At 41.1% G+C, this 12,963-nt stretch overlaps 1 protein-coding gene across 6 annotated transcripts in view; it reads left to right on the forward strand.

Annotated features, from left to right (window-relative positions):
* The window catches only part of DENND1A (DENN domain containing 1A), a 535,812-nt gene that overhangs the window by 285,693 nt on the left and 237,156 nt on the right, over window positions 1-12,963 (forward strand). For all 6 annotated transcript variants that reach the window (XM_068552005.1, XM_068552010.1, XM_068552006.1 and 3 more), the window contains one exon: window positions 9,968-10,078. In XM_068552005.1, the coding sequence (XP_068408106.1) occupies window positions 9,968-10,078 (111 nt within the window). The remainder of the gene's footprint in view (window positions 1-9,967; window positions 10,079-12,963) is intronic.

Below are 12,963 nucleotides of genomic sequence, written 5' to 3' on the forward strand. Positions count from 1 at the left end.
CGTGTTCTGGAAGCTGAGTGGGGTGGTAAGTAAGTTATAGGATATGAACATTTAGCATGTATACTTTAAGCTCCCCTCCCATTTTTTTATTTAATTCTTTATCCCCTGTCCTCAGCTGTACCCAGTGTTCCCAAACCTTTCTGGTTACTAGAAAGTAAACAGTTTTTCCTCAGGAGGGGTGCCAAAAGGCCAGTTGACTAGCTGAGTGAGCTGGGAGAGGAGAATCTTGGGATCGAATTACTTGGGATCGAGAATCTTGGGATCGAATTTTTATTGGCACCCTTCCCCTAGCCTTTAGAGGTGCTTGGTGTCTCCAGTTCCTGAACTTTTTTGGAGTTCTGTGGTGTGAGTTGGGTTGGATGCTTGCTGCCCTGTGCCCTGGGCCCAGCCTTTTCTGGGCTGCCAAGTCAGTCTTCTTTAGTTTCTCAACTAAAGTTTCGGTTGACACTCTTGACACCTTGGACCAGATCATTCTTTGTTGTGCAGGATTGTTTTGTATGTTGTGGGGTGTTTAACAGCATCCCTGGGCTCTCTCTACCCACTGTAGGATGGTACCTCCCCCCCGCCCCACCCCGCTGTGACAACCAAAAATGTCTTCAGACATTGCCAGAACTCCACTGGGGCGAATGACCCAGGTTGAGAACCATTTCTTTAGTAACATCTGGCTTCCAAAAAATTTGACATCTCTCTTCCATTACTATCTTTTCTCCTGTTCTTTGAGGTTTACATCTTTTAAAATTATTTCATTGTGACTTTTCTTGGCAGGGGGTGGTGAGGATTGCATGGTATCAGGAGAGAGAAAAGGCAAATACATGTGTTTAATCCACCATATTTTACTGGAAATCCCCACATATTTTAACTGTTTCACCTACTAACAGACATTTAGATTGTCTCTAATGTTTTGCTATTATAATAATGTTATAATAACAATTATTGCCTAGGTTAAGTTCATCTTTCTATTTTTTAATTTTAAGGACTGAGAATTACTCAAGAACTTTAAGGTACCTGAAAGTCCTGACAGTTTCTCAATTTTCAAAACCACAATTACTGAGATTAGAAATAGTGTAGGAAAAAAATTTTATCTTCTTCATAACCACACCTCCAATTCCTGTTTGCACTGTATGCTACCTCCCCTGCCCCCGCCATTTAAAAAAATTTGCATTCCCTCTGCTGGTTTTGCCACTAATGAACCAATTCCCTGTGTATGACCCATTGTCCCCTAAATCTTCCTTTGCAGACCAGTAAAAGGCTGGCCTTGTTTGTTTCTAAGTGAGAATAATAAAAACAATCTGCCAGACTCCTAACATACATGGTTCCATTTAAATCCTTACAGCTATTCTGTGAGAGGTAGACGTGAGCCTCATTTTACATGTGGGGACCCAGGGCTCACAGGCCTGAGGTTATAGCCCAAGGTCTGCTTCCAAATGGGGTGTAGTGACCCAGGTTTGTAAGGAACCAAAACATTTTGTTTCCATTATACCCCCCTGCCTCCCTACAGTTGACTTTTGATATTCATGAGGAATGGAAAAAGGAAAAGAAATGATTTTTCATATTTCAATTATGAAATGAAGCAGGAAAGCTTTTCCTCTAAGGAGAATCTGAACTTTTGTAGGACCAATTTGTGTGATTTTTTGACATAGAATCACTATTGAGCTCTAGCCATGTTGAAATTTGCATTTTAATCTCTTGGCAGTTTTTCAAGGATTAATTTAAAATGACTAAATTGCTGCATTGCAAATTGAAACAAGCAATAACGAAGGGGTTGTTAATATGATATAGTCTGCTGTAGTGGAAAGAACATGAGTTTCGGAGACAGCCAGACCCTGGGCTCCACCACTCTGGGACCTTGGGATACTTACTTATATTCTCAAGCCTCCTTATCTAATAAAGGAAAGTGGGAGGAACAAGTGAACTATTACATGTAAAGTTCCAAATTCAATGCCTGGTGCAACAGAGATACTGCTTTTGATGGTCCTTTCTTTCCCTTTGTGCTTCAGCTTTCCTAAAATTCTAGTCTTAACCTCTCTTGAGTTGTGGCCAAGGGCTAGGGAGCATTACTTCTTGGAGCTTATCTTTTCTTGGTTTTTGCTGACATTTTTGGTTGTGAAGAGCAACACTTTTCATGGAGTGTATGTTTGGCCACAAAAGTCTCTTAGCAGCCACCATTGAGTGGAAATGGTACAGGAAATAGAGTCCAGGACTCTAGTGCCTGTCATGTGGGAGATGTTGTGTACACATTTATTGATTATCTCCTCTTAGGGACTTCTGAACTAAGAGAATAAGCAAAGAAAAGGGTAAAAGGACTTTGGGATATGGAACTTGATTCTGTCAGCAGATAATTATATTCTTCTGGACAGCTTCAGAGAAGGGTTAATGTGAGAGAGAGAAAGGAGGTAGTATTGATTGAACACCCACCGTGGATCAGATCAGGTACTATTTGTTATATCATGAAATCTTCACAGCAGCCCTACAGTATGGTTGTTCTCCGTGCTCTGAAGAGGAGATAGAGCCCAGAGACGTGAAGTAACTTACCCCTAGCCACCCAGCCAGTAAACGCTAAACCAGCAGTCACAGTCAGGTCAGTCTGATTCCAGCACCGAGATGCTGCTGGGTCCTGGGCCTCTGCTCCTTGGCTCCCAGTACCTTCCTAAGAAATCACTCATCCTAAGTGTAAATTATATAATTAATTGTGTGACTGTTTTTATCAGTTCTCCTTCCATAAGGATAGGGATCAGAATTTTTTCATCACTGCATCTCCGTAATTAGCACTGTACCTAGAACAGAGTAGATATTCAGTATTTATGGAATGACTGAATGATTGAATGAATGAATGAATGAATTAGCAATGCAGTCACTCTCAGGAGAAGGAAAAATAACAGTTCCTTTCACTTGGCTTTTGGGCCAGTGAGTCTGCAAGATGTTAATGAAAAGCAAATGGAGAAAATTAAGTCTTGCCACTTTCAGATCCCTGTTGAACTTAATTCTCATTATTTCTACAATTTCTGTGTAAAAATATTTTCTTCTTTTTCACTGAAAAACTATCATCACTATATAATTGCTCTTCAGGGTTTTTTCTGTCTATCAAGATAACACATGTAGGAGTGAATTTTATACAGGCAATAATTAAATGAGCATAAATCTTTATAAATTTAAACAGTTGACCTGCATTTAAAAAAAAGTCACAGATCATGAACAGATATGTATTCATAATTACATTGTAAACTGGCTCTATAAGGGATTTTTTTAGTGGCCAGGGTTTGAAGTTTACTTTTGATTAATGGATAATCATATAGACCTTCTTTTAGAATATTAAACAAACCTGTCTTAATTATCTGGCCTGTGTCATACCAAGTGGTTAATGATGCGAGGAAAGCATTTAGAATGGACAGTTACATATAACATTGCCCAGACTCCACTTTGTCAGAAGATGCACCATGATATAGAAAAGATTTATGAACTCATCGTGACTTTCAAAAATAAACAAAGTTGAAGTGGTAGTAGAAGACCTATTATCAAGTACTGAGATTATAGAGAATTCCATTGTTGCTGTTAAGAGTTGTCAGGTAATTGTTTATTCTAATGGTTTTTCCATTCATACAGAGGGATAAAAGTTGACCTCCGGGTAAACTCTGCTTTCTTTCCTATAAGATACTTCTCTGATTTGATTGCTTATGTGAGTTTGTGGGATTCTTTCTCAAACAGATTATTTTAGAATCCAAATTTATAATTCCTTTTTAGGAATCCTACACAACTAAAATAACCTAAATTCTTATTTAAAAAAATTAATTGAGGATTTTAAAGGTTTACATTATGGTAAAATAATCTGAGCAAGAGTTATTTCAGGAAATAAGGCCCATGGACAAAACCAGCCTCTTGCCTTAGAAACCTCCTCCAGACACGGTACAGTAAGTCTTTATCATCTATACTGTGTATAAAGCTGAGAGTGACAAAGACTAATAAAATGACAGACCGTGGGGCGGACTAGCATCTGTTTCGAAGGCTCCAAGGAGTACCCAGCTTAGAGTCAGTTCTTTAGTTTGGGGATTATCTCATTTCCCTAAGGTACTGAACCTAAGACCCTTTTTCTCTGAGCCCCACTGTATCCCCTCCCATCCGAGGCCCATTCCACCTCCCATCACCACCCCCACCCCCACCTGCTTCCTCACCCGGGGCGTGGATCGCAGTGAGCCTGAAGTCCCCAGCCACCTGGATCGGCACAGGAGCCAGCAGGGACAACTAGAAGGGAGCAGCCATTATGGGGCTTCTCCTGGGGGAAATGGGGTTTTGCCAGGTGTCTTCCTTTCTTCTTTGTCTGGATTTAGAGCCACAGAGAGTTAGAGCTGGAAGTGTTCTTCCCCGCTGTTGCTTTGTAGAAATGAAAAGCCTGGAGAGCCATGTACGTGCCTCTTCTGAAGCTCAACTTCCGGGCTGCTCTTTGTCTGTTAACCAGAGACCTTCCTCGGACTTGAGCCCTGTTTGGCCTGGGAAGTGGTCAGCTTTGTGTCCCTGCTACCCAGCCCTACAGAGTGGGCCCAAATAATAATTACTAGGCGTATAGGAGGATGCTCGGAGGCACATAACTATATGTAACTGAAAATATGCTTAAACTCCATGAATAGGAAAGGAATGTTCTTCCTTAAGCCTAAAAACTTACTAGCACTGAGAAAACAGCCCTTTGGAGCATGGACACTGGGAAGTAGTCTGTCTAAGCAAGGTTTTCCTTTTTAGCAGGTGAGTCAGTCACATGGAGGAGTAATTGCCAGGGAATAAAGGGGGTGGTTATTTAGGCTTAGCCATGATGGCATTATAACCCAGGACACTAGACCTAAGACTAGGTGGACAGCAATACCATGTTTGACAGGATTGATGGTTCTTTAGAAGAAGGATTGATCCTTCATTAAAAGACTGGACTCTCCCTTTAAAAAAAACTTGTTGGGCAAGTGGACAGATGTGGAGCACAGGAACCTGGAAGTCTGGGCCTTGTCCCAGATCCTTCCTACCCGCTTTCAAAGTCTGACCCATTGTCAAGTCCTGTGATTCCACTTTACAGAGATATGTGAAATTCATATTCAAAGCTTTTATCTGAATAGCTTGTAATCATTCTTTCCCTGAATGTGGCAGTAGCCTGTTAGCTGCTTGCCCTGCCTCCTGCTTGCCCTCCGTTGTGCATCCTCTACAGGACCTCTAGGAAGATCTTTCTGCAACACAGATAGGACCATCCTGATTCTTCAGCAGCTCCCTGTTACCTGTGGAGAAAGTCTAGGCTCCCACAGGATCTGAACCCAGCTCCCCTGCCCCAGCACGCTCCCTGCCCTGCACCCTGCCCTTCACTCCACTGACCTGCATAGAGCTGCTCTCTCCCCTTTGCCTCTGGCTGGGACACGCTTCTCCCCCTGTCCCCTAAGTGAACCCCTTGTTGGGAGGCCCAGAGAAGTATCTTCTCCTCTGTCAAGTCTTCCCCAGCCTTCCCCCCATATCCATCTGGCAGAGTTGACTCTTCCCTTCTCAGCCAGCCCTGGCGTGTGTCTAGCCTGGATCACAGTTCTTGGCATATGAGGTTTCTGGGTCTAACGCTGCTCCTAGAAAATGGGGATCATGTTTAGTTAATCTCTGCAGGCCTAGCTCCCAGGGTGGTACTAAGCACTTAGTAGGAGTCAAACACGTGTTTGTTGACTGGCTGATTATAGGATACAGAAATGGAAGATTAAAGACTTAGTTCCACTGAAGCCAAGTGCTGGGAGAAAGTGGCATACCTGTGTTTTTTATAAATATAAGCTCACAATATGTTCTGGCTACAGTCTTAACTTAGGACAACTTGCCATGGAAGCCTTCTCTTCTTATTCCTCGTTCCCTATACTGTGTTCTTGCCTATCTGAGAAATATGATTGACCTGGCTGTGAAATGGACACCTGCCTCTGTGTACAGTTCTCCCTGCCCCCCTGCCCCAGCTACCTGAAGAACAAACCACCTATTTCTTTACATTTTAAATGAATGTAGGGACTTCCCTGGTGGCGCAGTGGTTAAGACTCCGCACTCCCAATGCAGGGGGCCCGGGTTCGATCCCTGGTCCGGGAACTAGATCCCATATGCATGCCACAACCGAGAGTTTGAATGCTGCAACTAAGGAGCCCACCTGCTGCAACTAAGACCCAACACAACCAAATAAATAAATAAATAAACAAACAAACAAAAATGAATGTAGCCACTGATACCTTTAAAAGCTCCCCTGGGCTTCCCTGGTGGCACAGTGGTTGAGAATCTGCCTGCCAATGCAGGGGACACTGGTTCGAGCCCTGATCTGGGAAGATCCCACATGCCGCGGAGCAACTAGGCCCGTGAGCCACAATTACTGAGCCTGCGCGTCTGGAGCCTGTGCTCTGCAACAAGAGAGGCCGCGATAATGAGAGGCCCGCGCACCGCGATGAAGAGTGGCCCCCGCTTGCCGCAACTAGAGAAAGCCCTCGCACAGAAACGAAGACCCAACACAGCCAAAAAAAAATAAATAAATAAATAAATAAATTTTAAAAGCTCCCCCTCCTCCAGCTACCTTACCTGACTTTGTGAGTCTCCAATGTCAGTTCTTTTCCTGTGGGCCCCTCATCATTACTAAGTAATTGATCACTTCATCCAACTCAGACCCAGGTTTTCTGAAGTCAAGCGGTCCATTCTTCCTAACATACCACGTTGTCCCCCCTTCGAGGCCCTCGTGTTTCTCTTATACCACCCTGCTCACGCCTGAGCTAATGAGCAGTAGTCTTCAGTCAGTTGCTTTCTCCACTCATTGATTCTCTCTTTCATCAGACTGCTAAGATGATGGGATACATCATTTTACCCAAAGGAATCTCAGTCTGGTGGCAAAAACATACTTGTAACTGAGTGATTATAAGATAGAGACAAATTGTCATGGAAGCACAAAGGGCAGCTTGACAAATGAGGAGTTGAGGAAGCCTTTCAGGAGAAGGTGACATTTGAGCTGAGTCATGAAAAGTAAATGGGTGTCCTCAAGGAAGAGAAGAGCCTTCTAGGCAGAGGAAACAGAGGAAGTAAAGGCCTGGCGGTATGAAAAGCATGGCAGGTCTGAGAAATTGAGGGTGGTTGTAGCTTAAGCCACCGGATTCTTAAAGGCAAGGGGAAGGAGGCCCCTCTCTCTGAGGGGTTTTCTTCTGAGATAAGACTTGATGGGAGCTGCAAGGGCTCCCTCCAGGTGTTCCCAAGGTCCGTTCTGCCCCACAGGTGCTCCTATGGCTGATCGAGGTTCCCAGTCCATTCCCACCCACTCCCACTGCCTAGGCGGGTGGCGTCCCAGAAGGAAAGAGGCAGGGAGGAAGCAGATAAGAAAGACAGCTTCTGTTTAGACACAAATATCTTGGTAATCAGCACAGATGGGATGAGAAATACCAAAAAAAGTACATGACAGTTTAGAGAGAATTTGGTTAAATGTTACATATTTTTAACATACCTGTGTAGAGTTTTTGGACCAAGCACCTGAATCCTTCAGAACCTGGTTGGCCTGGGGGTTATGCCTCAACCAAGTGGTGTTTTTATTTCAGAAATGTTCCCTTCCCCATCCACAAAAGTATCCTTGTGATTTTTTTTTCTCCCACCAAAATAAGGCGCAGGATTTGTCTCTGACGCTGTGTCTCCCTATTTGGACGGCAAGCTGTGTAACATATTTCTACCCAGCGTGAAGCTTCTTGGCAGACTCTTGAGGCCACGTTTTGGTGGCTTCAGAGTTATCTTTGGATCTGTCAAAAGTGCTAATGGGCTTTCTGGCCTTCTTTAAGCTCCTCATTTCTATTTTCTTTTTACTTCCATCCTCTCCTAAAAGAAAAATTCATGTAATTCATCAGCAGTTAAGCATTTTACTGAAATGCTCAGCTGAGGGCCTTGTATTTTTGTTTGCGAGAATAACTCTGCCATGTCACTGTCTTCAGAACAAACCCCACCCTGACTTCATTAGCTCAGCACTCCTCAGTCCACTGGGCCAGAGGTACACTTGTTGACTAATTTATACTGCCTTTCTTGTTTGCTCAGTTTTGTTTTTCAAGTTTGTGTGGCAGTTAGAGCAAGAGTTTGGGGTTCAGGAAACCTGGTTTTGAAACTTGGCCCTTTCCAGCTGGGTGACCTTTGGAAGACTGTTTAACCTTCCTGAGCCTCAGTTTTCCCATCTATAAAATGGAGATGATAATGCCTTCCTCAGGGTTTTTGAGAAGATTAGAGAGAACGCAGGTAAAATACCTGTTTCCTGGCCCACAAGGATTACTCAATAAATGGAATAACAATTTTTAACAGAAACACTTTTTCTTTTGCCATACTTTGATCCTGCATGTTCTTTCCAAATACAAGTTTTATCTACTATTTTTAGTGGTGGTTAAAAAAAAGAAAAAAACCCCACAGGTTTAAAGACAAAACCACCCAAGACTGAACAATGCCTTATCCACTTACTATATGATCTTGGTCAAGTTACTTCTCTGTGCCTCTGTTTTCTTATCTGTATATAGAGATGATAATATTTGTTCAAGGAGTGGCTTCAAGATGAGTGAAATAATATATGTAAAGCCTCATATATTGTAGATATTTAAAAGTATTTAAGAGGGAGAATGTAATGTAAGGGAAAGTATAGGGCTATGGTGTTGCATCTGTGTCCAAAATCTGACTGTACCAGTTACTGAATCTCTCCCAGACTTAGTTTACCTATATGTTGGAAAGAATAATACCTCATTGGATTTTTGTGAAGATTGCTTAAAATTACACGTTTAAGAGTACCTGGTCCAGTGCCTGAGACTTGGTAGGTAGTCAGTATGCAGACCTATTAACTCACTCATGCTTTATTTATAAAGGTCGAGAGTTAACCTGGTACTCAAATCAAACAATAATAAATCGTAAGTGCCCATTCTTATTTCCAACCCATAATATTGTCGAAAAGCACTTTATGCTATTTTGCATATAAAATCCACCTGGTTTACTTGAATTTATGGGTTATGGATCTTTCATCATTATAAACTGCAACCCCTGGCAATAGCATTCCTTCCCTCTCCAACCCCCTTCATTTTCAGAGGATTATATTGTATGGCATTGAAAACCTGTAACATTGAAGAAATTAGCATATTCATGTGTATTATTAAAGTCAGGTGGGTATAGAAAAGGTTGCAGAAATGAAACACATTACATTTTTTCTGAAATCTGAAGAGTACCAATCTACAGTACTAATTAAAGGAATGAAGCCCAGGCTACACACAAAAGCTAGTTTAAAACACTGCTTTGTCACAACTTGCTACTGCTTGTCTTCGATGGTTTTTTCCCCCTTTTGAGTGAAATACCTGGAAATTGTAGATCTTGGAAATTGCTCTACTTCCAGCTGAGGCATTTTAGAGAATGTAAACTGTGGAGGAGGGGACCGCAGCCGTGATGACAGGAGAGGAGCATGCCTGGCCTTTGCAGGTGGGGCCTGTTGGACAGAAACAGGCTCTGTGCCAGAAGCATTTTGGTCCCTGGGTACTTTCTTTTGCTTAGACGTATGGCACAGTGCATTGGGAAAGTTCTAGGACCCAGGGTCAGAGGATATGAGCTGCAGTCTCATCTTCACTGCTCATTAGGTTTTTTGATCTTGGCATCTCTCTCTTGCCTTGGTTTCCTCATTTTTAAGATTGCAGACTTCTTGTCCTGCTCACCTTTCGGAGCTGACGTGAAGAGCAAGCACAGTGCTGCATGTGACTTCACGTTGCAAACTGTAATCACCACCCAGAGGTGTGCTTGCTCAGACTCCTTCATCTCTAAGGTCTCTTCCAACTTTACATTTCACAATTTACATGTGAGTGAGATTTGGTCTCCCAGGGAGAAAGCATAGGACTGGGGAAGAGGGGAGTATACTTTCTGATTATTTTCTGTTTCTCGTGCTTCTGTTAGATACCGTTTGTAATAAGAAAAAACAAAGTAAGCCCCAAACCTCCCTTCTTCTTTCTCCTAGAGAAATCTGACAGAGTATTTTGTGGCTGTGGATGTAAACAACATGCTGCACCTGTACGCAAGCATGCTCTGCGAGCGCCGGATCCTCATCATCTGCAGCAAACTCAGCACTGTGAGTAGACAGTCGAGGCGGGCTTTTGAATTTTATTTTAATTGAAAGATGTATCGGAAAGATTAAAGAAAAGTTTAGAAAAAGAAATCAGCCACAATCCCCTCAGGTAGTAACATGTCATTTTCATTAATTATTCATGTTCCTTCACAGTGTCAATGCACATTTCATTTATTCTTGTAGTTTCACAATCAATTATAAATAGTTTCCCATTTGATCGTGTGTTATGAACACTTTGCATATTTCCACATTCTTCCATTATTGTCATTTTTTATATGTCTGTATCATATTCCATTATACTGATGTGTCATCGCTTGCTAAATCTTTCTTCTCTTCATGGCCGTTTAGGTACTTCGTAGTTTAATTCTTTAGTAGGTAACACTGCAGTGAACATCTTTTGGCTGCATTTGACTGATACAGTTTGTATCCTAAGCATTGGGACCACTGGGTCGAAGGACTGAATAAGTGCTATGACTTATGGATGCCAAATTGCTTCCCAAACAGGCTATGCTTTTTTATAGTGGATGCTGCCAGCTGTGCATGAGTGTACCATTTGCACTGCAGCCTTGCCAGAACTGTGTGTGTGCTCGTGGACATGTGCTTTAATTTTCCAAATAAAATAGGCATAAAATGGTATTGCAGGTTTGCTTTATTTTTAATTTCTTTGGTTAGAGGTAACTGAACATTTTCCATGCGTTGTTTTTTTTTCCCCCCATTTGCATTTTGTTATTTGTTAATGTCTTTTCTCATTTATCTTTTTTTTTTTTTTTTTTTTTAATTTATTTATTTATGGCTGTGTTGGGTCTTCGTTTCTGTGCGAGGGCTTTCTCCAGTTGCGGCAAGTGGGGGCCACTCTTCATCGCGGTGCGCGGGCCTCTCATTATCGCGGCCTCTCGTTGCGGAGCACAGGCTCCAGACGCGCAGGCTCAGTAGTTGTGGCTCACGGGCCTAGTTGCTCCGTGGCATGTGGGATCTTCCCAGACCAGGGCTCGAACCCGTGTCCCCTGCATTGGCAGGCAAATTCTCAACCACTGCGCCACCAGGGAAGCCCTCTCATTTATCTTATAGGGCCCTTGATTTAAAAAAAATAAATTAGGATGAGCTCTTTTTATATTGTAAAAACTTTTACTATATAATATAAATATTTTTCATATTCTTTTTATGTTAGTTTTTTTAACTTGCTAAGTATAGGAGTTTATATTTTTCCCAGTATCTATTATGAAAATTCTCAAACACAGAAAATTGAGATCAGTTTGCAGTGAACAGCCACATAATTCCATCTAGATTCTGCCATTAACATATTTCTGTGCTTGCTTTGGCCCATCTTTATCCATCTATCCATCCCTCATACCATCCATCAAGCCATCTTATTTTTTGATGCATTTCAAAGTAAATCACAGACATCACTATGCTTCTCCCCAATAATTGCATATGTTTGTTCTTAACTAAAGTTCAATATCTGTTTACAGTATTTTTTTTTTCTTTTTGAGGTAAAACTTACAAAAAGATATTGACTAGGAGAAGTTGACTGTTTGAGAGGGTAGAAAGACCATCTTATGGTGGGAATTTCCCTATTGACGTTCCTATGGATAGAATCGTAGGCCTATGATTTACCTATGTGTTTACCCATGAATTCAAGGCACCTAATGATGCAAACTTAGTGAGACCTCTAGAGTTTTCTTTATGGTTTTCATTGTAATTTTATTATTTTATTTTTTTGGTATTGTTTGCTTGTCAAGAATGCACAATTTTTTAATTGCCTGCTAGGTGCTAGGCTTACAACACATAGTAGGTGATAAAAGCACGGTCCTTGCCCTCAAGGGAAAAACAGCCCATAATAGACCTCTTGCTTTGTTTTGCATTTGGTTTTAAACTCGTAAGTGTAGTTCGTAATCTCAGGGCCTGAACACCCAGACTGAGGTTCAGAATGAGAATATTGCCAACCAGATTTATCATTGCCTCTTTATGAGGCTGGATAGATTAAGAGTACATTTGAAAGAGTCTAGTCCATAACCAGTTACTGTTGCTTTGAGGTATTAAACTTAAGTAGAACAAAAATAGGACATCATAACAGTGGAATTGAATTCCCATGATGTTTTTGAGCCTTTAATATGTGCCAGGCACTGTGCTAAGCCCTCTTCATCTATTAACTCATTTAATTGTCACTACAACAGTTTGTAGCAGGTTCTGTTATTTCTCCATATTATAGATAAGGAAGAATGTATCTTCTGTGTGATTTTGTTTAGATAAATGTAGGGGATTAAACACACAAAGTTATTTCTGCTCCTTCCCAAAACTAAAATGAAATAAAGGAGTAAATCAACAAGCACAAAGAGCAGATGCAGCAGAAATCTTAGATATTAAGAAAATGCTGTTATCAATGTTATGCCAACATTCAAAAACTAAGGTGAAATGAACAGAAAAATATAATTTACCAATATTGAATTAAGAAGAAATATAAAAATTGAATTGGTCATTTAATTTATAGAAATTGAATCAATATATAAATTTTTTTTTTTACAAAACACTCAGCCCGGATAGCTTTACAGGTATTATCAAATATCTCAAGGAACAGGTAATTTCAATCTTAGACAAACTCCTTAAGAGTCTAGAAAAAAGAAGGAACACCCCCTGAGCTTTTCTTGTGACACTTGTATAATTTTGACATTCAACTACACGAAGAGACACTACAAGAAAGAAAAGTTATCAGCCAATCTCACTCAGTAACATAGCTGTAGAAATCTTAAACAAAACAGTAGCAAATACATAAAAAATATAATTCATAATAACTGAGTTGACTTTATTCCAGAAATGTAAGGCTGATAATACTAGAAAATCTGTCACTATAGCTCACCACATTAACATATTGAAAGGGAAAATTCAAATGT

The sequence above is a fragment of the Eschrichtius robustus genome, chromosome 10 (genome assembly GCF_028021215.1).
Source record: "Eschrichtius robustus isolate mEscRob2 chromosome 10, mEscRob2.pri, whole genome shotgun sequence".
Classification (NCBI taxonomy): domain Eukaryota; kingdom Metazoa; phylum Chordata; class Mammalia; order Artiodactyla; family Eschrichtiidae; genus Eschrichtius; species Eschrichtius robustus.